This window comes from Limanda limanda, chromosome 7 (genome assembly GCF_963576545.1).
Source record: "Limanda limanda chromosome 7, fLimLim1.1, whole genome shotgun sequence".
Classification (NCBI taxonomy): domain Eukaryota; kingdom Metazoa; phylum Chordata; class Actinopteri; order Pleuronectiformes; family Pleuronectidae; genus Limanda; species Limanda limanda.
This window is the reverse complement of record NC_083642.1, coordinates 7,110,352-7,138,213: the sequence shown is the minus strand read 5'-3', so window position 1 is coordinate 7,138,213 and position 27,862 is coordinate 7,110,352. Positions and strand designations below refer to the sequence as shown.

The window sequence follows — 27,862 nt, the reverse complement described above, 5'->3', positions numbered from 1 at the left end:
CTGGAATAGAGTTTGAAGAGACGGAAGTAAAAGATATTTTCTTTTCAGAAAAGTAACCCGCATAGTCATACATATATTCAGTAGCCTTCATGCCTCTTTCTACTGTTTACTAATCCTGTTTTCCGGTGTGTTTGTGAGGTCAAACGTGAAATGTGCACTCGCAATGGCAAAGGAGTAAATCGCCTTTTCTTTGCAGGTTTTAGATGCATATTCTTCCAAATGTTGGTGTAAAAGGTTAAAGGGGACGCACCGCTTTCAGCAAAATGTACAAAAATACAAAAACAAAATAGGAAAATCACTTCATGGCTTGATTTTTCACATTTCACGCAGAGCTTTACTGTGCAGCGGTCTCATGAAGGCTGGCCATGTTGCAACAGAATACATGTCATCACCTCAGAACAGCCACAGTGATGATGAGGTTAGGTGACAGGGGTGCAAGCAGAGCAGTGCGATGGAGATGTGGTCACCGGCCAGGCAATAACGCCCTGGAGACAGAGGAGCGACACAGGTTCATGAGCTCTGACAGCACTGGAGACTAACAGGAACATACAATCGCCTGAATCCATGCTTCCATGAACATGCATTCACATCCAGGAGAGACCCTGACTGCAGCTTCGTCACACACACAAGTGCATGCATGTGCAGATTGCTGCGAACGTGTGACCTGAATTGATGGCTGAATAGGCAGCTGTCTCTAATGCAGGAGTTTAAAAATACACCATGTGATAATAATAATTGGAGATTTTCTTCAAAAGCAGCAGGTCTCGTGTGAGATTGCGTTTCCTCTTATGAGCAGTCAAGCGACAAAAAAATCTGTGACGAAGATATAACTATAAATATAACAGCATCCCGCGGATTAAAGCCACTCCTCCTCCTCCCTCCTCACGGTCCAGCTCAGACAGACCAGATGAGAGTTACACCAGATGTGTCATATAGGAGGAGGCTCTGCTACAAATTGGATGATTAACAGAGCTGGGGAGACAGCAGTGAGGCATTTGGCTGTGGGACGCAGCTCAGTGGAGGGTGATTGGCTTTGAGGGCCGAGGGAACAGATGGGACAGAGACACCGAGCTGGACCAAAAATAAATACAACAAAACTAACCAAACCTCCCTGGGTCTGCATCAAAATGTCATTTTCATTCATTGCTCTTTTGCTCCATCTGCCGATTCCACATTTTAAATAAACAAAAAAAAGAGGTGGCTCTGGTCCTAGCAGCGTTGCAAGCGGCTCGCTCCTCATAGCAAGTTATCTCCGCCTTTAGCTCCGCCCTCTTAACATTAATTATGCAGCTCAATGCAGCACTCCGAGTCCCTGCTGCAGCTCACCCACACTACAGTACTCTGCCTCCTTCTCCCACCTCGCTCCGTCTCTGTCACACACACAAAACCACAGAGGCTCTCTCGTTTTCTCTTCACGGCTCCGGTCTCAACCTTCCACTCTGTGTGTGTGTTTACCCTTTAAATGCATCGACTGAGGACGTGACTGCAGCTTTGCCTTTATACGATATGTGGCAAGGTTAAACGTTCACACAATGTCTTACATAAATCACTACACATCTATTTAATGAGTATAATGCAGCCTCCAAAGAAAAGATTCCATATTCCATTTAAAGACACTGTTTGACGTGTTTTATATAATCTATATGATTATGAGTGTTAGGTTGCAGTATGATTCTATTTCAGCACATGTTTTTTTATTATTATTATTTTCAAAGCCTGGTGATGATTTCAGTGCAAATCAGAATCAAACGCAGTCCGGTGTGCAGAGGCAACCCCCCCCTCACGACTCGGACACCTCTCTTCGAGGTGTGAGTGACTCCGCTCCCTCGGAAACGTGACGAGAGACGCGATCAGACCTTGTCACAGGAAGCAGGGAGAGTCCACACGCTTTGCAACCGGAATCAGCCACATCAGCAGAGAGAGGAGGGAAACCAGGGAACACACAACCGAGGGAGAAGCTCTCACGCTTCAGCCGTCCGACCCCCCCCCACCCTCCTCCCCCCAGGCGGCCAGTGGGATGCAAACGCAACAACTGTTTATGGAAGCAGAAATAAGCTACTCTTTCGTTTCCTAGAGCTTTTTTGTCATATGATTAAGATTTATTTCACATCTGCATGCGTGTGTTTGTGTGTGTGTGTGTTTGCGTGGGATGGCAGGGATACTATTGCTTGGCTGTATAATTAATCCAACACAATTTAAGTGTGAGTCTCCCCTGTGTGAGTCATTCATGCACACTGTTACACTGCCTGACTTGGAGCTAAATAAATTGTGTGCTTTCTTTCACGTGAGCCTGCATCAGACAAAGAAGTTATTCGGGGGGGATCATTATTTCTTATTGGCCACACAGAGCAGCATCAACAAAATGTCAAAGCACACGAGCTATTTAAGGGCACATGCTGTTTGCCTCCCCATTGTTCCTCATTTCAATAAGTTCAATAAATTGTCCGTCCGTGTTTGCGAAGACGCCGCCTCTGGAACAAAGCAAACAGCGTGGCAGATGTTCCCTAATGAGGAGAACACAGCCGGGGAAGGTGGGATCATTCAGCCGGTGTTGAGCAGAGTGAATGTGTTCTACGCTTACATAATCCAGGGGGAGTGTGAAGTGAATACTCCCTCTCTCTACATGACAATGCGTTGGCGGGGCGCAGGTCAGCTGTTTTTCCGTCCTGAGCGCCGTGTCGCCATCGCTGCTTCAGAAATCTGTGCCACTGTGAGACGTCCAGAAAGCACGACGCCGGGTCAGGATCTCTCTGAGAGGTTGCTGTGGATCAGCGGGCTCTGCTGCTGCTGCAGGGGTCTTTTCAGTGCATGGAGCCGGATGGCGAGCAGAGAACACAGCGGGGGCTGGGCACCGCAATGTACCGCAGTGCTCGTAGCTCGGCGATGCACACCCACTCTCTTCCATTCTCGCTCTGCCTCTGACAATCTCTCAATCTCTCGCTCCGTCTCTCGCACATTCTTGTATCATTCCTCTTGCCTTCCTCTCCTCACATTCTCCTCGTTGCTGTCGTCCTTTTCCGTGCCAGTATTTTCTCCACGCTCGTACTGTGTCAAACACTGTCTGTTATTTTCTTCATTTTAACCGCCCCTTCCCTTTGCTGCTCACATTCAGGAATAGAAAGACATTTATCAAAATATATGCATGTAAATAAATCCTGTAACCTTTCCCTGGAGAGTATGATGAAGTGCCCTATTTCAGTGAGAAGGCACAAACACCGTCCTTCCCCCACTTCACTGTATTTATCAACGTGTCATTCTAAGATTCCCAAGAGGGTCTGCTCACCTCAAACATCTGCAATGTCCTCTATTTTTATCTCTACAACATGCTCAACTTAGATGCAACACTATTTCTTCCAGTTTGGTGAGTTTTCACATGTATCTCCTCCTCTCATCGTGGCCGTGGACAGTTTTTGGGGGATAGTTGCTAACTGTAAATGTCACGGTGACAGCAGTGTTGGGGGGGGACACGTGCCGCACAGCCTGGGACAGAGGGTGTCGTTCACCAGGAAGGATGAGCAATGACAAGCCCGACAGCTGCTCACTTCCTCCAAAAAAAGGGCAAAATTCTTAGAAAGAGTTTCAGGATAAAACCTACACATAGAAAAACATTGAAAGGTAAATAAGCATGTAGCACCACCAATGCTTTCCCAGCATTCAGAAGCAAATTCTCAAAGTGTAAATGCAATGAAGTAGCTGCTAGATCACAGATTTAAGCATAAATCACAGGATACAGGTCTGATTGTTTACATCAGCTTTAAGATCTAATGAGTTAAACCCCCTCCATGCCAAGCATTCTGCTTCTACCATAGAGGGATACTGGATAATTCTTGGCAGCAGCAAGGGGTCTCATTTAGGTTTCCCATTAGAGCCGAGGTTTTCTGATGATCGCTGTCTGAACGAGTCTCCCAGTATGCTGGCTGCTTCCTGCAGAGACACTTTGGCTGATCACTCTCAACCAGGACATGAAGCAAAGCTCGGAGTCACAGCAGGTGTCCGAAATGTATGGAGCGCAGCCATTAGATATTTTTTCATTTGACTTTTCACTGATTTCACTGAGACAAAACTGCCGTCTGCAGCAACTCGTTGGTGGTTTTTCGAAATGATTAATGAGAAACATAATGAATTACTTGCACACATAGAGCTATTTTAATGATGTTATCAAATAGCTGTGAAAAAGGCATACGTCAAACTCAGAGGTTTGTGTTGCTACAGTCAGTTTCATCCCACAGCCTGGCGTTTTCAAGTGAGCAGGAAAGTAGAACAAAAGCACAGTGCTGACGCTCCCACCTGGAGCATTGAGTCATGATACTAGGAGACAACGACAGTGCAGAGCTTTTCAAAAGAAAACCGCTGAGAGCTAATTTTGTAGCATCTCTGCAGAAACACAGCTCTCTTTAAGATGGGCAGTGTTCTAGAAAAGGAGAGGCGCATGAATAATGAAAAGTGTTTTCTTCACGTCATCAGCTGGAAGCAGAAGAACAGATGGGCCCAGGCAACTGGAATATCAGATAAGGAGTTGGAGATGTGAGCAGCCAGGTGGTTTATTAGGTCACCGGCCGAGATATAGTTAGAAGAATTAGCTTTGGCTTATACTTAAACCTCCAACCTTCTTTACACTGATTTACATGAAACTATTTGCGGGAAGCTCATGTTAGCAGTGTGTGCTCTGTCCATGGTGCTGAAACAGTTAACGTTTCCTTCGTGGCCCTCCCCTCATCCCCTCATCCCTGCATATAACTCAGTGTTGAATAATTGAAACACTATTTAAAACCAGTTACCGGGTTCATCAGAGCTGGATAGGTTCATTTGCTTTCATCCACTACGCGGGGATGAAAGTTATTAACCTTATTTCAAAGTAATAGGAATACACCGGTACATACTGTACTCTTTATCCTGTCTGGCATCGCTATTCAGTGTGCCCACACAAAACACACACACACACACACCAGGTCCATCCGCTCTTTCCTCCCATTCTGCAGCAGGCCAGTGTTCGCAGGCTTCTTCCAGCAGAGAAAACACACAGTGCCCACTGCTGGACAGTATGAAATCTTCATTCACATATGATGAAGGTCAGACTTCAAAAGAAAGACAGTGAGATCTAACAAATAAACTGTGAACGTGCCTGAAGAGAGGCGATAATTAATGCATAGTGGAAAACACACATATGTTTTCAGCCGACCTTTGCTGTAATCAAACAACGCTTCACTTTACTCCAGCTGTGCTGTTTGAGCTCGGATCAAAATTATGAAAAGTGCATAAATACCCCAGTAATTGCAAATAGATATGATAGCCTTATTCTTTCTCTTCCTTTGCTACATTGTCACCAGTAATCCTCAATCAGCCAATCAGAGAGCCCACTTTTGCTGCATGTTTAGACTGAAGGAAGTCTCCAAACACCGGATAAACAAAAAAAACTCATCACCAGGCTCATAACGCTATCGCGGCCAATTCAATCTGTTATCTAAGCGACCCCACCATTACGCAGAATACACAATGACACTATGCACAACAAAACTAAAATGGGCTACAGCAGTGTTTTAGTCAATCTGAGTTTATTGGAGTGCACTGGATTCAGCGTGTGAGGGATAAAACTTTACTCTTCTCCAAAAACCAGGGTTAAAAACACAGGTTTAGGCTGTGAGCGTCATCTCAGAGCGGTGGGAGCTGGTTTGGGTTGCTCTGCCCGACACTGGCTGGATGCTGAGGCAGCTCCGCTCAGGGATGTAATGGGATACTGCAGCACTAGAGAACCGTGTGCACAGAAACTTGCCTGGAAGCATCAGGGAGTCCCGCACTAACCTTCCCCCTCCTTCTCTCATCTCCCTCTGCTCTTCTTTAAAACAGTATTTAAAACATAAGAGATCCTTATAAGTACAAATCCACATTTATATCTAAAAATCTCAACATTTGAGAGACTAAAAGAGCCAAACGCCAACTAAAAAAAGCAAATAACTTCAGAAGAGTAAAACCCCATCGTGCCCTGTGTAGTAGGAGGAGAAGGAAGCTGCTTACCTTCTGTGCAGGTCGCTCTTTCCTGGACACCACGCTCTTCCCTTTCTCCACAGGCTCGGACACACTTTGAGATAGAGAGAAAAATAATCAAATCTCCTCTTACTTTCTCTTATTTCCAGTTTCAGAATGAACAAGTCAGGAGTCTAACACAGCCCCGTGGACACACCTTTACCCTGTCCTCCTGTAAACTCTGTCACATACACACACACAGACACCCATTCAAATGCACCCCAGGACCGGAGTACCCAAATTGATAAAGATCTGTTCAGGGGAGGGATAAAAACTACACACACTCACACACTGCAGTTTTTTTTCTTCCCCCTTCCTCTTGCCCACTCGCTCTGCTGCTTTCCCCTCCTGTCTTTGCCTAGCACTGCCTCCTGATTGGCTAAGCTGCTCTTCAATAACATAAGCTCTCTTCTTTAATTGGAAGAGGGCCAGTTATGTGGTGCACCAGAAACCTTCCTCCCAAGCTCGTCTCTCTCTCTCTTTCTCTCTCTCTCTCTCTCTCTCTCTCTCTTTCCCTAAGTGCCTGTGGAGAAGAATGCTGAGCTCTGCAATTTCATACGCATCGAGCAAAGAAAAAAAAAGGAATGGAGGACAGAGGGAGGAGGGAAGCAGGGGAGGTGGGGGAGGACAGTGTGGGAGAGAGAATGGGATGGAGTGGGGGAAAGCATCGGAGGCGAATCAGTGGACCGCAGTGGGACAAGCAGTAGATGCTGCATGGGAACAAAGAGACTAGGGGGGGGGCAGCTATCAGCTGGGGGTGAGGGCAGATTTGGATGCATTTGGTCCACCAGCCGCAGCACGTCGAGGTGTGAAGCAGCTCGGACGAAGGCGATTTCAGCTGCACTCACTGCAGCGTATAGCTAGGTGGCTCTGCTGCAGTGAGGAGTCTAATTGCCAGGCATGAAGGGGGATGGGAAGGGAGGAGGACAATGGAGGAGGAGGATGGAGGAGGAGGATGGAGGAGGAGGAGAGAGGGGGGGTTGGTTGCAGTGATGCTGGAGTACAGTCTTCCAGCCAGCCTGGATATACAGGGGAGAGAATGGGCAGGCAGCCGCAGTGGTTAATGCCTTTTCCTCATGAATTATTCAAAGTGCCCCAAAGGAGGGTGGGAGGGTCACAGACAGCAAAACTACGGAGCCTGTTCAGACTGTCTCGATGCTGCTGAGGTTTATGATAATCACACAAGGGATGAAGCGCATATTGTTATAGTTAAAGATTATTTAATCCCAAAAATGTACTTAATCACCTGGCACGGAGATGGGGTGGGATCCCCTCCCTGCTCTTCCTCTCCAGTTTGATGAAGTGTTAAAAGGGTTTCTGGTCCCGGAGAAAATGGACATGAGGGATTGACTGTGTGGTGTCAGTGTCCTCTGCTCCTCTGTCTTTTCAACTCACATCTGGTCCATTCACCAGGTCCCGGCTGCATTAAAGTACAATACCCAATTAGATAGGTCAATAACGGAGCATACAATACCCGCAGCCATCTGCAGACGCTTCAGTGAGCACTCTAAAAGTTATATGACTCCCAGACAGAAATGCAAATACACCGTTTGCTAAGTCAACAACATAATTGCCTGGCGGCTGAATGGGCAAATAAAGAGATATTTTAAGACCCTGCTGTTAAAGAGCATTTGTAATATCAAACCAGAAAAGACAGGTGGAAGATTTAGTGATAAAACTGTGTGAACATGTTTTTAAATAGCTGAAAACTTGTAGTTTGGTGAACAGAGGAATATTTATTTCAGTATAATTTGTACAAAAAAAAAGTTCTGACATAATCATCCACATGATCACAATGTGTGGGGAGGGGAATACAGAAAAGTGCATGATTCAAATAATAATAATAAACATTTCCATCCATCATCGGCGCATGTTTTCCTTCATCACTGTGGTCTCTGCTTTCACTGGGAGGCTGTAGACTGTGAGGGAGATGTCTGTGTGTTTGAACACCTGCTCCAGGATCTCCTCCACTCTCCTCCACTCCAGTCGATCCAGGCCGCAGCCAATACTGAAAAACACAAGAGTTTAACTGGAGCAGTGACAGAACCAAAACTTTTTTTAAATAAATGAATTGAGCAAATTAACAAAGTACAAATTAATGAGGAGACAAACCGAGGCATTGAGATTCTTGTCACTCCGTTCTTCACACAGTGTGACTTCATGTCCTCCAGGCTCAGGGTCAGGCTGTCGTAAGTGGGTTTCTGGTTGTACTTTTTCTTTGTGATCTTTGTGATAAAATATATACTATGATGTCTTTTCAACAAGTCTTAATTGGTCCACGGGTGAATCAGTAGCATGAAACTTTGCATGTACTCTTTACCAGGTAGTAGACGAAACGTCTGTCTCTCTTCAGCACAGCACACTGTCCTGTCACCTTTTCTGTTCAGATACAAAAACAAAACAACATTAAAACACAAATATCAAACATAAGTGGCTTTAACCCGTCAACACCAATGCCTTGGTAAGGAGGCGGGGGGGGGGGGGGGGGGGGGTCATTATAAACTAACACAGTGCAGGAGTAAGATTGTTTCAACCCACAGATGTTTGCTATAAAATCTAATGGAGATTTTGTCGGCATGAATTTTACACAAATGTGAACTTAATGAAGCATAAGACATCAAGAATATTTCCCTGTTGTCACAGCTGGTGGTAGAAGCAAACACCGCCAAGTGCAAACACACAGGAAAACTGATGAATGCTGAAACACCGGCAGAGAGGCAGGAGGTAGCACGACAATACTAACAGGTGACAAGAAGAAAGGTCCACAGAATAAAGAGCACAAATGGAAACAAACTGGGATCTGAAACAATCTGGCAACTGGGGGACCAATGATGAAAATTAGGAACAGTTGTTATGGAAATTGCAGGGATTTGGAATAGGGAATAGTTTAGCCGGTGGATCTTGGAACTGGAGTAAAGTCAGAGAAGCAGAACGGCAACACAAACCGAGCTGAGGCAGGAAACATGATAACATCCAGCTCCTGCTCTCAGAACAGTGTGCAAAAGTCTTCAGTGCTTCAAGTAAACTAATAATAATCATAAATGTGATTTATACAGTACGTTTTATATAGTAACAATGTTACAAAGTGCTTAACAAGAAATATAACCAAAGAAATAAAAACCCAGACAAGACAGTTGACTAAAAGGACATTTACCAATTGACAGAACAATTCATTAATACAAATTTTCATAACCACAAACTATTATCAATATTTGTCATCATTTAAATCCACACAAAGGTTTTTAAAGTGTTTTTGCAGGTAGGTCGTACCACACAGTTCTTCTGTGGATTTAGGCGTTTTCATTGTCTCCTGCCTCTTTTATGTAAAACCAGACTGACCAATGAAAACATATAATTTGCTGCTCGACCCTTTGTTTGATTGCTCTTTGCGTCTATGGCTGCTGAAAAGCTGCAGAGGGAATTTAGGCTGGATCGAGCGCCTCGGAGGTGGCGACGTGTAATGAGAGTGTTGAGAGTGTGTTTTCTTTTCTCGTCTCTCCAGGTTCAACCCTTCTCCTCCCTGCTCTGCTCCAAGTGGCGGTTCACGCTTTCGCCAGAATTGTAATCAAGTACTGGAGACCTGAAAGCTTGTGGAGAGCCTACAATTTGTCAGCTTGTTGTGCGTGACAGGTTACTCCCTTTGTTGGGAGGCGGAATATTGTTCTCAAACTTTGGTTTAACCTGGGCTATGTTGAATGTAATGTCTTTTGTCATGAGCATTGCTGTTTCATGTTTATTTTTATTTGGCTTTATTGTTAATAAATTCTGTTTGGACTTATTTCATGTGTTACTCCCTTTATCCCTGGGGCTAGATAAAGATAAACTGAATGTACCTAAAACCATGTGATGTTGCCAGATATTACAGAACAATTTTTTGTTATCATTCATTCATTCTTATTTATTTCAAACATGGAAATATACATTTTTTTATATATAATTATACAAACAAGTGATTATTTACAAACAGTGATGAGAAAAACACTAAATATTTGAAAAGGAGTGAGAAACAGAACAAATCTATTTAATCTCACCCCTTCTCCATAAATCATTAATCAATAGTTATCTTATACTTCAAATAATGTAATTTACACATATACAATCTCATACACCTAAATACCCAAAATCAGATATAAACACATATGAATTATTATTTATAGCAAAAAAAGGAGGGAGATAAACCAAGGAAAAATAAATATTAAGTGACCAAATAAAGAATTCCCCTCTTCATCCCTTGTGAACACCATATCTGTGTCCTTCAGTTTAAACTGGGTTACCGTACAAACCAGCTAAAGAAAAAGACAACCCAGTGTCCTGGGTGTAAATCTGGTTTAACAAAGGTGTGACTCACGCTGCTGCTTTAGCTCAGCTTCTCCTCCGAACTGTCGCTTGAACAGGACGGCGACCCCAGCTCCCATGTGACAGTCCTCGCTGACGCAGTGAGCCAGAGCCTCGTCCTCACAGCTGGAGAACAGGTTCCCCGTCACATGGCGCACTGCTGCTCGCTGACCGGCAGGGGGCAGCACCGCGCCCTGCGATCAAAAAACAGTTATCTACACTCACACACACTCACGTTTGACACCTGCACCGGAAGTTGTCGTTTCTTCATGTGTTTTTAACTTTTACCTTCATCTCCTCGGGGACGCCTGGTTCCGGGGGTCCGGACCACATGGTGAAGAATGAAACTGATTTAAAGCTGCAACCTGACACGTGTGATGATTGGCAGCTCTTCTTCTTCTTCTTCTTCTTCTCTCGGGTTTAACGCGCACTGCCGCCACCTTCAGCTCTGGAGTGTGAACCAGAATATCGACTCACTCACTTCATATTAATAATGATATTATATATAACAAACGACTTTATCCTCAATCCTACTTTACACCCTACTCCTACTATAAAAAATTTTTAAATCTGTCACTCAACACTATTTACTTGGATAGGAATAGATGTGATAAGAATGCTACTAGTACCTCCAAACTCAGTATTCCTAAAACACTTTTATCTGTGATCCATCTTGTTAGGGCCCGAGCACTGTCATCAAAGGTCAGATGAGCCCTATTGAAATTGTAAGGATTATTATTATTCAGGCAAATGAATTGGCTTTTTGAGGGCTTTAACATGCTCAAATTCTTACCAAAATTTGCAGAAAGTTAGAAAGTGGTGAATATTTACGTATTCTGGAGGAATATTCAATGGGCGTCGCAAAATGTCTCAACGGTGCCCCCCGAGACCCCTGGAACGTGTTCACATTGCCCGGTCTTCACAAAAATCGATACACATGTGTATCATGACCAGACAAACAAAAAAGTCTTTAGGTGCAATTGGAAAAACACAACAGGAAGCCTGCTATTTTGCATTTAGTGGCCATTTTGGCCATATTCTACATTTTTACTTTGATGTTCTTGTACCAGGTCTTTCATCGGATCAACTTCAAATTGAGATGAGTGTCATCACAACAAGATGGAGATAAAAACTAACTGAGGGATTTTTTTTTTCGTCACACAGTGTGACCGTGGCGTGGCGTCAAAGTTTGATTACACGCCATTAAAACACGATGTTCTGTAACGCGGTCTTACATGGACCACAAATCCTTTGATGCTGAGCCGTAAACAAACAACTCCACTCCTGCAGTGTCAGTCTTCCTAGATCAAAGGAAACTTTATGTCTTGTTGCTATTAATGTCTAAAGAAAGTAACCATGCAGTGTAAATTTGGTGTTAATGAAGACATCCTAAAACTTTTCAAAGCTGTGTTTATTCAATTATCTACTAGATTTCTTTCTGTTCAGGTGAACAACGTTCTGAGCTACGTCTACATCTCACTGTTTACACGGCCACAAAGTCCTGACAAGCAAAATAATCATCCTGAAAAAGGGAACACAATTGTGTAGAGTGTGTCGAGGATTTCAGAATATTTATTAAACTGATGACAGAAAGCTAAGAAGAAAATACAGTGTGTATCTTATGACTGCAGCACCTACACCATCAATAAATTAATTTGAAACTACTGCATAGTTGTATACTTCCTGAATGTGAAACCTGAACCAAGATGAATAAGCAGATCAAACCCTGTTACAGGCAAGATACAGCATTGTTGTAGCCCTACAGCTAAATCGTATACACCAGCATACATAAAAAAAAACAGGAGTACAGCTTTGTTGTTATCTCTTTCATTCATATCAAACTGCAGCGGATCCAAAGTAAGTCACACTGTAGGGTGTGTGTGTGACAGATAAACAGTCCATGCTGCAGCCTCAGAAGTTCGCACTGCGTCTCCGCTCGTTAATCCAGTCCCCGGGGTTCACGTCCATCTGCAGCATCTTCATCACCCACTTGTCCCTCCGTGCCCCATCGATGAACTCATCCAGCGAGAGCTCCCCTAAGTGAGGAGGGATGGTTAGTCTCTGGTTTGTTTCACCACACAATTCTCCTTTCACCGAACAACATACATTAACACCCCACAAAGCCATTACAGCAGCCCATCACTGCACTTTTAAATCATCCATGCAATATTTTAAACTGACCGAAAACTATGGAAAAACACTCACCATCTCCATTTTCATCAACCAGCTCGAATATGCGGTCAACCACTTGATCTGGGCTCAGCAGATTGCAATCTCCATCCAGCTGTCCATGGCAGGCTTTCTTCAGGCGATAGATAGACTGAGAGTGACAGGAGAATGACGTTGGGATTAATCTTGCCCGCTGGCTGATCTTGGAATATTCAGGTGCATATAGTGACAGTGACAGACAGTCACATAATAAACATTACCTCCACAATTTCCAGAAGCTCTGTTTTGTCAATGCATCCACTTCCATCTTTATCGTACATTTTGAAAGTCCATTTCAGCTTATGTTCCAGTTTACCCCTCAGGACTAAGTTCAAGGCTGCAACATACTCCAGGAAATCAATGGTGTTGTCCTGCGGTGGACATGGAGGGACAACATGAGATTGCTTTGAAGAGACACTTAGACAAGATCTCTGAGGTTCACTTTAACAGGCAAAATGTATGTATTGTAAAGTACTTGATAGAATACAAACAGCTCTTTAGTAAGAAACCCTAATCAAAAATAAATGGGATCAGATTTCCTTTTATAATAGACTAACAAAAGTAAATATTCCATTTCAAAAGCTTATGCTAAAATACATACTCGATAAATCAACTATCAAAACTAGTGCCTTATTCTGTTTATTAACAATAAATAATCAATGAAGGACATTAGCTGCTATTATCACAAATGCTTCCAATCAATGCATCTGGACTATTACTGTGGTAAGTGAAGTGTCAATATTGAACTGAGACAGACGTCTGTACACAAGTCCTGTTTTCTCCACACAGCCGAAGTTCGTACTTACTCCGTTCTTGTCAAAAGCTCGGAACATGTTTTCGATGTAATCTGCGGCCTCCTTGTTCTCAGTGACGCCAAAGAAGCTCTTGAACTCGTGATGGAAGAGAGTTCCGCTCGGACACTCCACCACAAACTTTTTGTACCACTCCTGCAGCTCGGCCGCGTCAATTTCCTTGTCGGGATCCCCTTCCTCACTCAGGCGCTGACCCATAGTGGAGATTATTGCTCAAGCTCTACAGACTGAAATGATTTCTTACATTACATGAAACTACAAGACTTGTTGAGACTCTTTGTGAGCTTCCCACTCTACATTACAAAATCTATAAATCTCAGCCCTCAGTCACTGAGACAGGTGTTGTAACTAAATTTGTTGCAAATCGGCAAAAACCAAAACGATCAAAATGACATGAAAGTCCGTACAGGCTGAATTATTATTAGGCTCTCCCTTCATATCCTCTCTGAGGATGACACACGGGATCACATGATAAGGGATTGGAAACATGGAAATAGAAACGTGTCCAGATCAATTAGTTCACAGACAGATCATGACAGGGTTTCCCTCGGCCCCTATCTCTACCAAACAGAGAATAGTGACTGTACTGTATGTTCGCTTTATAGAAAACACTTGCGTATTTTAGACTGTATCAATAAATGCTTGCACTGCATAACCTAAGTCACTCAACTGTTTTTAAAGGTAAAACTAGAAGCTCAACAGTCCTCTTAAATTCAATTAAACTGCACCAAATTTTACACACTTAAACATATCAGATCCCAAAATATGTCTAATATGTCATCATTAATCAAGATCCATGAATTATTTCCTGGGTAAACGAAAATGTTGTAAAATGCCCAATCACACAATTTTACATTTTGAAACATAACTTCAGGGGCAGAGGTTACTAAAGATTCAAGTCTGTATCACATCTCATGTGTGACCATGTAATTAGCATTAAAGAACACAAGGTTGAGTCTAACTCAAATCTATGATGTGGAAAATACATTAATTTAAGCAGGATGGAGTCAAACATCAGGTGAAGCTCACTATGATCAGGCTTTCTTAATTCAGACTAAACTAAATTAGGCGGCCACAACTAAATATTGTTGAAACCCAAGCAATTACATTTCCCCAGGAGGTGCATTTTCGGTAAATGTAGGATCACAAAAACTAACATGTCAGGTGCTGCGGCTTCGATTTTTTTCCAGATGCTTTTAAAATTGCATGAATATTAACTTGCTCCTTTGTGTAATCGCTCCGTGCACATGACGTCTCTTCACAGGCCGATGAATCACACAGACCAGGTGTATAGTTATGTCTGAAAGCTCTGACCTTCAGGCTCCAGACTATTTACGGCTGACCTGATTACTGTTTACACGGTTGCTCCTGTCTCACTCAAGACTCTAATGAGTGGTGCTGTTGTTAAAATGCACCAATGATGGACATTCAGTTACACCCACCTCCAACTGAGAGGGACAGATAAGGTTAATAAATGGCAGGAAACATCTTTCCATAGCAAGCCTGGGGCCATGTTAGAATATGAGGCAGTGGAGTCGTCTGTGGAGTCTGTTTTTAAATAGAACAGCAGCGTCACTGTTCACAGTTACAAACAGAAGCCTTTGTTTACAGATGAAAGCTCGGCCTGGCCCAATACCTGCCTGGCTCACGATATCTGCTGACAACAGGGACAGTGATAATCTTAGCTTTGAAATGTCAAGGCCATGTTATCCTCGTGTGATTAAAACGATTCACTTACACAAGATGCATCCATCACTGTTACTTCCTCTACTAAAACAAACCTGCTAATATGCCTACTTTATTCACCACATCGCTAATAATGTGGTGTGTCTGGCAAATGCAGCATTGTCTTCATTATGGTGTAAAGTCAGGAGTTAGCGTAAATGTTGAGAAAGTAAGAGATTTTTCTGCAGAAAACAGTTGCTAGCTGCATGTGGCTGGAAACAAAACTAATCAAGCAGCTAGAGTGAACAGAAACAGTAAGAGCCGACCGCTAAATGAGCTGAAACACACTGTAAAGCTCTACATTATACAAAAAGGAAAAAGGAAAACTGAATTATTGAAACAAGATTCCAAAAGAAGTCAATACAATAAATGCAATAAAACGTGCTTGTATAAAGCCTGCGTATCTTCTCCTGTTCGTCTGGTGGGAGAAGCTCAGGACTGGGAGCCTCCTTCCCAAAAACCTTAGTATTGAACGTCCTGAGGATGAGACTCAATAATGTTTATAAGTCCCACCCACTGCAGCTTTAATATTAAATGAGCAAAATTCACTTCAATTTTTTTAGCATTTATTGCTTTCCATGAATACCATGATACAAGCTCAAGCATTCAACTTCCAGCCATTATCGGTTTTACGAAGGCAGTGGACACAAGTATTACAAGTCTACAAAATTGATTTACAGATGTGTACTGTAGAAATCCTTGCTATCAAAAGGGACAGCTGTACAGCGAAGTTATGACAGAAAGTGTAAACGTACCGGGGCGTTTGTGTGTTTGATGCAGAGATGGCTGCACTTGAGCCAAACCTTGAATTTATCCAACCAAACTGGTGACTACTGGCAATATGGTGTGTTAACGTTGGCCTCATTCAGTAACAAAGAGAAACTGGGATATTTTCAAAGGGGTTAATCCTAATTAATGTAACATACTTTGATTAAGTAACATTTGATGTTATGGGCTTTAAAGCGAACAGACATCTGTGAAGTTTTGCTTTGCATTCGTGATGGCAGGTTTCCATGTTCACTTGGAGAGAGACACATTGATCAGAGACAAACAACGATGCTTGAACTCAAACTGTCAGACGCCTCCTCCTGGAAATACATGCCAGATGAATAATGAAAATAGGGGAATACATTAATTATCAAGATTAAATTAAAATGCTCATATATATATATATAAAAAAAAAGAACAGGGAAAAAAAAGATTAGAAAAACTAGTAATCAACTGTTAAAAAGCAGTCTCCATATTCTTTGATACATGTCCTTCTAGTTTAATGACCTGGTTGATGTTTGAGCAGGTGAAACTGAAGAGGACAAAAGATCCTTCAGCGAGGAATCTCCAGGTCACATCGCTCCTGGTCCTGAAGGATAAAGGTCCACAGTGCTACACATATACCATTGGTGTGGTATCATACAGTGTAAAATAACAAAAGTCAGTTGGCAGACTGGATTCAGGCTAGTCCTGTTGTTCCCCGGGCTCTACTGCAGTGTCTGTGCTGTGTGAACTGTCAGCATCGCCCTCTGTTGACAAGTCAGGTGAACTACTAGAAGAGGAAGGGACCTCCTTGTCGCTGGTCGGGTCCTCTCCGTCACAGACGCCGCTGGTACTCTCCGCATTGTCCTGTTCAAAGCTTGTGCTCTCCTCCGATGGAGCGGGCGGCTCAGGTTCGTCCACGGCGCTTTCATCCTCCTCAGTGTGAACATCTCCTGCCCCGGATGAGCTTACTTCCCTCTCAGTGGTTTCTGTCCCTGTGCTGCTGGGCTCTGAAGAGCAAAATAGGAAAAATATGCTGTTATATTCTGAAAATGATCAGTGGATTATATACAATCACTTTATGGATTTTTTTCAATTTGAACCTGAATGTGTGAGTTGAAACATCAGTGTAGAGGTAATAAGAGTAACATTTAATTCTGATAAAGCTGCATATTTTGCTGTGGTAGGACAATATAACTGTAAGAGATAAGAAGCAAATCATGAGTTAATGATAAACTTAAACAAAGTTTTAGGATTTCCACAGTCTTTGGCAGGTTTTATTTTATGCATAAGAGTTGGATTTCACCACTGCACAAAATTCTTTTAAGTTGTGATCAGGATCCACATATGTGAGGAAACTAAAGATGCAGTGAACCCTTAACTCTACTGAAATGAAGACTACCATTGTACAATCACTGTGTCTGATGTGCATACAAATTGGGAAAGTTTCCGTCAGCAGTCCAGAGTAAGCCCCTTTATCCACATTTATGCAATTCCCAGCGACAAGAACGCAAAGACACTCAAGTTCTTTAAAGAGCAAAGTTCAACAGTTCTTGGAAAGTGATAAAAAACATAACCTGCAAAGAACTTCGCCACAGGGCTGTTCAAAAATAAGAATAAACACTAGTTTGTTTCATGCAAACTAAAACCCATACGCCTCAGTCTGACTTGTTTTATTACATAAATGTACCACTGCTATAAAACTGTACAACAGTGTTATTATGCCGAGGAAGAGTGTAGAGGAATAACATTACCAGCTGTTTGGCTTCCATGCAACCCCCCCCTGTCTTAACACTTTTGAAAGGATGCAACTAAATTACAAAACAGTTGTCTATCCTTTAACACACAGCACATATCCACATTTTTGCTGCTGTCAAGTTGTGTTAATTAACATGTACAATAACTGTACTCAAACCAAAGTGTGCATGAGTTCAAACTTACCCTGATCACAAGTTGTGTCACAAGACGTTCCACTTTGGTTGTCTTGACCTCTTGAGACTTCTAAAGATTCTGGCATCTCTGACAAGTTCTCTGACTCTTGAAGACACAATGACTCTTTCTTTTCCTTTTCTGTTTCCTCCTCTTCCTTTTCATCAAACTTGAGCCTCTTGACCTCTTGCTTGTCATCATCAGAATCTTCCTCCTCCTCAGGATGTTTGTTTTTTGTCCCACTGCTTGCTGTGTCTTCAGCTTCTGATCGCGAGGGATCACTGCAGCAATGACAGAAGTGTAAGATATCGGTTCATCGACATTTGAACTAATGTGACGTAAAAAAGTGCCACGTTTGTTCTCGTTACTTTCAATTACCTCATGTGGTGATCCTCCACCTCCTCTGTGGTTGGCTCTGGCTCTTTGCCCACTGGACCGTCAGGAAGCCCATTGGTGGAGAGCGAAGATGACAACGACAACCTGGTTCTGTTGAGTGGTTTTGGCGTGGCTGGTCCATTTACATTTCGACTGTATGAAAAGAAAAATACCATTTCTTATAAAAGTCTTAGCACCTGATCAGCAACTCAACTAAGAGTCAAATTAACAGGGAAGACTGATCTGTCGTCAATGTAGTCCGGTTTTCTGTTGGTTATCTGCTCTAAATTAAAACATCTTCCCAATGATGTGTATGAGGCAAGTTTCAATTTTTGTGGAAGAACAGTATGTTGCTCCTACCTGTCTGAATATAGAGTGGAGTTGCCAGGAAACATTACTCCGTTCATTCTGTTTACACTGGACGCCCCATTTTTCCTACAATAGTACAAAGGCACAAAAACAACAGGCCGTTAAGTTTAACTTTGTGTGACAACATAAGCACGTTTCAAGGGAGCTGTAAATGTGCATCAGTAGCAGGAATACTGTGGTGATTAGTGTACTTACTCAGACATGGGATACACAGAGCTGACCACCCGTACATTCTGTAACACATAAATGGCAATTCATAAATCAGTAATCACAATTATAGCTTATCTTGAGTGAAAACACATTGTATTAATATCTGTGGACTTACACAAGGTAGTGCGGTGTAATACTCACCTTTTCCAAACCCCTGAGAAACTTGTCTGTTCCTGCGTAGTTCCTGTTAGGGTCCATCAGCAGCTCACACAGACGCTGGATGGTGAATGGGACTCTAGAATATTTAGCAAGGAATATATTCGGGATTAGACACACACAGCCATGTCACAGCCAGGTACAGCGCTGTTAGGAGAAATTGCCAAAGCGGGAAGCATTAGAGCAAAGAGAGGACAAAAACATTCTTGACTGATATATACCACTTGGTCATATCTGCCATTGACATGCGTCTTGTGTGGTCTGATCACAAGTGGACAGCTCTAAGAAAAGGTGTGAATACACCCAGGATACTTGAGGTGGCAGTGAGATCCAGTTCCTCTGACAACATGCAGAGGAGGTCTGGGCCACATCGATTTTCACCTTCACTAATGTGTCCGCAGCCACAATGAAGGAACGCCTACTCAAGTGACATCCTCTGTGTAAGTACATTTACATATCAGTTCATAGTTACCCATACTACTCAGTTGGTTGTCATATCATGTAAGCTGGCCTTGTCCACAATGTCTGAAAATATCGACAAGCCCATAGACATATTTTACAAGTGTGTCAAACATCTGAGGCCATTTGGTTTGACTTGGAACACACCACGAACAGACTACAGAAAATTGAGAGTATCCACACTGAAGCTACGATTTTACTGCCTTTAAAAAATAAATTTTAAGTAGATGTAGAAGAAAAAAACTGACAATAACCAATTAATTTTTTGGCCACATTTATATTCAGTCGATAAAAACACTAATAATGACATGGACATGCGTTGCATTCATGTGCTTGAACTTCCTTATCATGTAATTTTGTACATGAACTTGTGATTTGTTAGTAATTTGAAATGTGGCTTATTCTAGGCTTTACTCACCCATTGTAACCATCCACTATCTTTAAGATCCTCGTCTTCATCTCTTCAAAGGGCACGTGCTCGACATTGGGATTATGTGAGACTCTCTGTTCTGGTGTTGAAGCGTGGAAATCATCCATGACTTTTTCCAACTTAAACATGAAGTACTGTTTTAACTGGGGCCACAGGATCCTGGAAGGTATTGGAAAAGCAAGTCTGCATGTCAGCGACACAAAAGAATAAAAAGTCTTGACTCTTGGAACACATTTTTGAAAAGAAACAAGTTCAGCAAAGAGATTTCAGTCAGACTCAGTCAGTGAGTTGTCACTCACAGTGGCTGTCCTGTCTTGGCGACATGACACAGGAACTGCTCGAGTACAGGACAGGTCTCCATTTTCGCTTTCTTCTCAAAATCTGCAAATACAAATACCAACGTGAAAAAATGAATCTGACATGAACCTAAACACACATGTTCAACCCTGTAGAGTGTAAAACTACTTTTGGAGTGGTATTTAAGGTAAGCGCATTAACAATAATTAAGTCATTAGGTGCCAATTATCAGCCATAGAAAGTTGTGCTCAACACTGAAAGCACTAAGACACAGATAAGTGGCAAAATAACTGATGTAGGAATTTACCAATTATTTAGATAGATTTTAGATAAAAGTCGCAACACTTCAGGTCTGATACTCCAAAATGAAACTAAAAAAATCAGGCCGTCAAAAAGCCTCCTGCAGGACAACCCACTCAAAAATAATCCTGCCTTCAGTTTATAGATGAACAGTATAACACCTCCTGAGAGTCAGCTATTGACAGTGAATCTGAAGAAATGTCCTTATAGAATAGGGGAATATACCATGTAACTGATACTGGCAACGCAGACAAAAAGGTCTAAACTTATTTATTATTTGCGTTCATTTATTGACACTTACATTGCATTTTTTGTCAGTGCTTTCCAGCTGAACATAACAATTCCAATTGATATAACTGATCAATTAACACGACCTGGATCCATGTATGGATTAGTGAACCGGCCTTTGGGACTCGGACCCTGAGGCCTCAGGGTTCAGGGGGATTCAGGACCTGAGCCTCTGTAAGAAGTGACTGGTCAGACTAGAGACATGGAACGACTTGGAAAACACACCAAACCTCCACAGCAACAGTAACCATAACAATGGTGTTATTTCACCAAACGCCACCATTGGCCATTAGGAGCCAATGAGCTTCACTGGCAAAGGTTTTAACTTTTATCATGCAGGGAAACTCAAATTCAATTCAAGACCTTATTAGACTTTCTGAGGGAACTGAAGTCAATTTTTTTTAATAACAACACTTCTAATTAGCATTGCTACAAAATAAGACAATCCACGACTTTAATTTAATGTAATAAAAGTTTAAATCTTGTAAAGGCCCTTGTGTGTGGCGGGGGGCCATGCAGACACTGTCAAACACCAAATGTCAGTGAACAACATGGAAAGTTACACTGAAAGTTAGCAAGTTAGCATGTTTATGCTGTTGTTACCCAGCAACCTGTTTACATAACAGCGTCCGTGTATGAACGAGAATGAACCAGCTTGTATTTAAAAGAACAACAAGACCAATTTATATCTTTTAGAAGATGTTATCTCCGTGCTAGCTAAACATTAGGGCCAGGCAGACTGACACCAGTGTGCCTCTTCTAACCCGACACTCGATGCTAAGCTAAGCTAAGCTACCGAGCTAGCTAAACACCTTCCAGATGTTTTAACGCCAAAACAAACACACAACACGTTCGCTAACCACGACTCGTTCGTGTGGATTCGTGTTAACTTCACCTTGAAACGCTTCCAGCAACGCGTCGACGTCCATTGCTGTGTCCAGTCCCCCCGGGCAGGAAGTACTGGCTAGCTAGCAGTAGCAGCGGGAAGCTAGCTAGCCAACGAGCAGGGGCTAGCGGCTACTGCGCAAGCGCGCTGTTACGTATGATGTACACTTGCGGAAGAAGCGTTTAAATCTGAAATCAACAACAACAACAACAACAGAACATCGCAACCCAGGGCGGAAGTGGCCTGAAGTGAGTGTGGAGGTCGCGCCAGGCTGTCAGCGGGAGGCATCACTTTCTCCCCCCGGTGTTGTGACGCCGCAGACCGGGTGAAGCGACCAATGGTACAGCAGCTCATCTGGGTTCATTTCACCTAAACCAGCCCACGTACTGGAAACCAGTGGGACGCATCTCCACTAAGAGGACCGCTTCGTTTGTGTTTCTTCATCTCCACCGAGTGGTTCGTGGGCTATTTTACTTACTTCAAACAAAACAATGGCAGTTCCCGTAGCCATTGTCTCCGGCCCGGGTCTCCTGGATCACAACATCCACCTCGGGGACATGGACCTGGGACGGATCTCCAGGGACATGGACAGCGACATGGACATGGACAACCTGCCGCTACACTCGCCCTGGACCTTCTGGCTCGACAGGTAAACAACTCTCTCTTATCCTCCATCTTCAAAGACCTTTCATCTAATGAGAACAAAGACAGCAGAGGATCTGAGGCCTGGGGTTATAGAAGCAGCTGTAAATAGAGTTTAATGGGTGTTTATAACAGAGACTCGACTATTGTCTGTCGTAATAACACTTATATAACATGATAGAAGTTGTTATTTGGATTTGATTTCAGCTTCTCAGCTCGCTTGTTTTTCCCATGACCTACATACACCAAGTCTTAAAATAAACACAAGCACTTTATTATGACCAACTGGCGCTCAAATAATAACTCAACATGATTTCACACAAGGTCATATTCAGTTGATCTTCAGCCATGACTTGTATTAAAGCAGCACAGGTTGCACTGTTTAACTTGTTGATTCACTGCTCAGGTGCTTGTTCTCAAAGATTCATTATTTTCAAACCTGCCATTATTTCAAACACAGCTCCCAATTTAGCATTCACACAAGATTGACACAGCAGAATCTAACAGTTGTGGCAATAAGCACAAGTGTCATCAACCAGAAGCTTCTGCGTTCAAATGGGGTCAGTGTTGTTTACTGTTTACTGGCTCATGTGTCATCTGATCCCCCCCACCCCCCCAAAAAACCTGCATGATCATGGGGCTCTGACCTGAAACATGTCTGGTCAGAGGTCGGGAGATCTTCACAAGCTTGTAAATAAGAAGTGAGTCAATTAATCATTAGAATCTGTTTAAATCTCTGTGTCTGTCAACTTGATTGTCAATTCTGCCTCATGTACGGGACATAGACGGGATTGAAATGATCTTTCTCTCTGATCCCCGCTGTAAATATATAAGTAGACAGAATATAAGTATGCATAATAAGTATTCACATAGTATGCAGTCATACACATGGTGTGATGAGAGTACTGCAAACCCGGAATAGTGCAAAAATGGATTTAGAGCCTTCTTCTCTTTGTTGTCAGGTCTCAACCAGGTACAACAGCTGCGGAGTGTGAATCAAACTTGAAGAAAATCTACACCGTGGAGACGGTCCAGGTGAGATGCTTTTCAAAACACAGACACAGAGCTGGTACATGGTGTCACACAGATGTTCCTACTACATTTCATTGGAAAATGTCTTTATTTATGCACAAATCCAGATTGTGTGCTGAGATGTTTATCTTCACACGCTGCGTTGTTGTTTGTTTACCTCAAATGCACCGAGGCCAAACCATCATGGTGTCAGAAGCCTTAAATAAAACACTCTTATCAGGGGACTTTGTGTTTCACCAATGACTTGAAAACAATCCCAGTGTGGAGGATTTAGTGGATGCACTCACACTGATAGCCCCCCTGTTTAGTGTGCAGTTCCTTCACGTTCTACAATATATTCAGCCTGAATCTTTTTAAGCTTGTTTTACCTCAGTTGTCTTGGTGTCCAGTGCTCTGCCAAAACGATAAATGAATCAAAAGCGAACAAACGTGTTAGGTCAGGATTAATACACAAGGGCACTTGTGGTTAAGAGCAATGAAGAAAATACCTTGTGGCTTGATATATGAAACTGCACTCCCAGTGCCAGTAAATGACTCAACATAATGCTCTGCTTCCCTGTTCACCTTGGCTCTGGATTAGAACTTCTGGAGGGTTTACAACAACATACCCGGTGTCTCCAGCTTACCACTGAGATGTAGCTATCATCTGATGAGAGGTGAAAGGAAACCACTCTGGTGAGTTTGGCTTAAAGATGAATGAATAGTTGTTCATGTTCAGGCTTAAAATACCTGCTCTAACCTGCCGGTTTGCATACAGGGAAGAAGAAAGCAACGCTAAAGGCGGTGTTTGGAAAATGAAAGTTCCCAAAGAGAGCACTGTAAGTGATGTATAATATTTATTATTGACTATTTGTGTATCCGTTCTTGCTGCTCTAATGACTCTAACTAAATTTGTCTTCATATTTTCAGACTTCTGTATGGAAGGAGTTGTTGCTGGCTACCATTGGAGAACAGTTCAGTGATTATTGTTCCTCAGGTAAGTTTCTTCAGTATAATATCTGAACGATACTGTAGTTCTGAGATTCATTAAAATCATACTCCATTGCTGTACTTGCAGAGGATGAAGTAGTGGGCGTCAGCGTCAGTATGAGAGACAGAGAAGACATCGTTCAGGTCTGGAATGGAAATGCTTCTTGTGCTACTGATTCAAACATCTTAGGAAGGATCTACGAGCTTCTCCCACAAATACCTTTCAAAGCGGTGTTTTACAAACGTGAGTATTTTCTTTGAAAGTTACCCATTATGTCCCAAGTGCTTTTTAATGGGTTGATAATAACACTATAATATGTAACATCATTGTTCTTGTTTGCTTATATTTCAGCCCATGAGCAACACCACGCTTTTGAAGGAGGTCGATCAAGACATTAGCACATTTTGTACGTCCGAACCCTCCAGACACACAGTATTTTCCCTTGCTTATGAGCGTGTTTTTCGACTGTGATACGTTGGCAAATGTTTTGACGCTGTTGAGTTCATAGTTGCTTAATGTATAATCTTAATTACCTCGAAAGGAGCCCATGAATTATGAAGCTCAGTCGATGCAGTTTCCCATCTTCTGAGCACTACTGTCATTCATAACGATATCCCAAATAACCTTTATTTTAGCCAGAGGCCAAAACTATTCTAGTTTCATTTTATCCATGGTAGGTTTGTATGTTTTTATACCGAAGAGTTTAGCAAAAAACCTTCATGAAAACAGCAGATTTTTTAGATGTATTAAACAATATCATTGACCTGCAGAGCTGGAGAGCCTCTGTCCCTGCCCCCGGCCACCGTTTTAGACCTTTTGTACTTTCTACTTGTTTTGTGTTTTTTAAAGGAAACATAAACTTTAAGAGCATTTGTTTGACCTTCGTTTGGACAGCCATGGAAATCTGAGTAGAGATTTCCAGTGCTGCTTAAAGCTCTTCACTATTATGTGACTGTTGTGTCATAGAGCGGTGAAATACTTTTCAGCCTAGATGATGTTAATACGACTACTCAGTTTCCTTCTCTTAGTGGGTCTCGAACTTGCACATGTGTAGGTCTAAAACTGTGGCTGATATGACTCACGCATCCGTAGGTCTGAAACTGTGGAGGACAGAGTCTCTCCAGCTGAATATGTTTCTGAGTCTTAGTATTAAAGTATGTTTTGTGCAGTTGCCTGAGCACAGACAAAGCCTGGTCTCCAATATAAATCAGTTATTTTGGGGATCTATAAGCAGAGTTCCACATAGCAAAGCTTTACCTTAACAATACATTACAAAGCTTTTCTAGTCTTTTCTCTTCTCTATTTTGTATGTCACAGCCAAAATACTGTTGCCTAATGAGAGAACATAAATATTTTGTTTGCTGTATTGCTAATATATGAACAGAAAATTGCACATTCTTTTCTTATTGTTTTCTTCTTTAGGTAATGAGTGAGTTATTAGTGGAATATGTTCTTGTCAACTTTCAAATGACCTCAGTACACAAACTATCATGAATAGATGCTGAGAAATATATGCAATCATTTCTATTCTGTAGAACACGTGGCAGATTTGCTGTGTTGTGGTTGTCCCGAATAAAGCACTTTGTTTCTTACTGTAAATGTATATGACATCAGAGAGTCCCTCTAAGATTATATGGAGCTGTGACACCTGAGACCAAATACGCTTTGGCTTTGCGTCAACTTTTTCTGATGAAGTGTAAAACTGTTTCTTTTTGTCATGAGTTATGATTTGTTTGCTTTTAGTACTACTTAAGAAATGTGGACTTTTTTTTTCTATTCATATGACCTGTGTGAAAACCTACCCTTTGGAAAGCAGATAACAACAAATAATCACATGACTCAGAGAGAGATCTGTCAAAGGGGCACAGAAATAAAGATGTTCCTCTTTTGTGGGTATTTAAATGAGTTTATACAATTTGTTGAAGTCATGCAATCAGTGAAGCAGGGTCAGATCTGTGTGAAACATGTAATCGGATGGTCTCTGCTGCTGCTCCCAAACTATTTCACTGTCTCTCAAATCCATAGCTTTTAAGTTTATTTTCTGTGTTCTTACATGTAATAGGTTTTATTTGTTATTTGTGAAATTAAGGAAGTTGAAGCATTGTACAACTCACCAAAGGCGCCTTTCCTGTGTGTTTAGGTGTTAGTGACAGAGTGAGAATGTGTATAGGCTGCAAAGAACAGAGCAGAATTTCTTCTAGGGGTTGTAAAAATACAAAATACAGAGACATTTTTAGAATAATATCTACAGAGATATGGAGTTTTCATTGAATTGCTGCTTTGATTCATCAATCAAATCAAATATTTAATTATTTAAAGTGCTGGTGTCTCAATTTAAGTAATTTCACCATGTTAGTTTTCACAGCACTGACTTTGCCAAGCTTACTTTTGTCATCTCTGTATTTTCCTTATTTCATGTAATGATTTTTAAACACATGCAGTACATAAGTACACAGAGGAGAATAAACAACACTGTCCCCCTGCACATATACAGACCTTGTAACTGATTGTTGATCTTAGACGGTGCCTTGTGTTTACCAGCAGTTCAGAATGTAAACATCACCTGTGTGCGGCATGTTTGACTTTTGTCATTTGTCTCTGTTAACTTTTACATATGTTTGAAAAAAATAAAGTCACTGAAAGTTCTACATGTTGCCGTTTTGAATAGTTGTGTAAGTATGATATCAATATGGGGTGGGGGGGGATTTGGACTGTGAGACCCATGTTTCTCTAGAAACTAAGGCCAGGTCAGACGAGTGCATGGGCTCGTTCAGTATCTCCGCCCTCAAACATAAGATCTTGTAATTATCAGGGCATTGCATGACCATGATAATAACTTTGTCCATACTGAGCCTTTGAAAAGCTTTGATGCTTCATGACAACCAGCAAGAAAATGCCTCCCTCGTGTGGCTGCCTACAAGAATTAACACAAAAAATAAGAATACAGGCTTTCAGCAAAAAGTATTTAGATCTATACAAGGATTTAATTTGCCTACAATTAACTTGAAATATTGTTAATATCTAGGATACGTAGTTTTTCTCTTTTCTCTTGCTTGTTTGTTTTTCAGGGACCGGCTTTGCAGCTTTGCAGCTTCCATCATTCTACCAAAAATGTAGATTTAAATATTTTGTTCCCCACTTAAGAGAAGTTCCATATGCACCCCAAGATATACATGATAACTCCTCTTCCGCAGGTGATGTCCCTGTATTTTACTGTAGCTTCATTTGCTTATCTGCTTCAGTATAAATAATCTAATGATGTGATATAGCTTAATAAAACAAAATAATAATTGGTCAAACGAGTCTTTTTACTCCAAAACTTTAACTCGCCTGTATCTGACGTTGTCTGGTGAAGTCAAGGTTAAATATTTCAGCCCAGAAACATCAGCAAAATGGGACAAAAACATTTTGAGATTAAAGTGCCCTTGAAAACATTTATCATGTGACCAGCTACGCACAAAGGGCCCTGGTAAACAGGAAGCAGATTGTCTACTCTGCAGTTGGTAGACAAGTAACAGAAAATACCACGAACAAGCAACATCGATGGTGAAAAATTTAAGAGCAGTTTTCACACATGATTGTTAGAGAATGTGCACATAATTGGGTCGGATTCCCAAGAGAACTTTTTCCATGTTTAAATGTAAAGTGTACAAACTGTACTTCTAGGG

The 27,862-nt window shown here is 41.9% G+C and overlaps 4 protein-coding genes across 4 annotated transcripts; 1 reads left to right on the top strand and 3 right to left on the bottom strand.

Moving 5' to 3' along the window:
• Positions 1-7,737: 7,737 nt before the first annotated feature.
• Positions 7,738-10,750, bottom strand: oard1 (O-acyl-ADP-ribose deacylase 1). Its single transcript, XM_061075369.1, has 5 exons — positions 10,645-10,750; positions 10,370-10,550; positions 8,342-8,400; positions 8,134-8,246; positions 7,738-8,029 (listed from the first exon to the last, which is right to left on the bottom strand). The coding sequence occupies exons 1-5, from the start codon at positions 10,687-10,689 to the stop codon at positions 7,882-7,884; spliced, it is 546 nt and encodes a 181-aa protein (XP_060931352.1). The 5' UTR covers positions 10,690-10,750; the 3' UTR covers positions 7,738-7,881.
• Positions 10,751-12,267: 1,517 nt separating this feature from the next.
• On the bottom strand, positions 12,268-13,574 carry guca1b (guanylate cyclase activator 1B). Its single transcript, XM_061075335.1, has 4 exons — positions 13,371-13,574; positions 12,786-12,935; positions 12,562-12,676; positions 12,268-12,392 (listed from the first exon to the last, which is right to left on the bottom strand). Exons 1-4 carry the CDS (start codon positions 13,572-13,574, stop codon positions 12,268-12,270), a joined length of 594 nt encoding a protein of 197 aa, XP_060931318.1.
• A 2,076-nt stretch (positions 13,575-15,650) lies between these two features.
• On the bottom strand, positions 15,651-21,681 carry LOC133004783 (serine/threonine-protein phosphatase 4 regulatory subunit 2-A-like). Its single transcript, XM_061074300.1, has 9 exons — positions 21,560-21,681; positions 20,079-20,160; positions 19,768-19,938; positions 18,876-18,969; positions 18,720-18,757; positions 18,516-18,590; positions 18,159-18,308; positions 17,793-18,061; positions 15,651-16,861 (listed from the first exon to the last, which is right to left on the bottom strand). Exons 1-9 carry the CDS (start codon positions 21,591-21,593, stop codon positions 16,554-16,556), a joined length of 1,221 nt encoding a protein of 406 aa, XP_060930283.1. The 5' UTR covers positions 21,594-21,681; the 3' UTR covers positions 15,651-16,553.
• A 41-nt stretch (positions 21,682-21,722) lies between these two features.
• Positions 21,723-26,840, top strand: LOC133004784 (eukaryotic translation initiation factor 4E type 3-like). Its single transcript, XM_061074301.1, has 7 exons — positions 21,723-22,199; positions 23,155-23,227; positions 23,805-23,899; positions 23,982-24,042; positions 24,134-24,200; positions 24,282-24,437; positions 24,546-26,840. The coding sequence occupies exons 1-7, from the start codon at positions 22,042-22,044 to the stop codon at positions 24,590-24,592; spliced, it is 657 nt and encodes a 218-aa protein (XP_060930284.1). The 5' UTR covers positions 21,723-22,041; the 3' UTR covers positions 24,593-26,840.
• Positions 26,841-27,862: the final 1,022 nt, after the last annotated feature.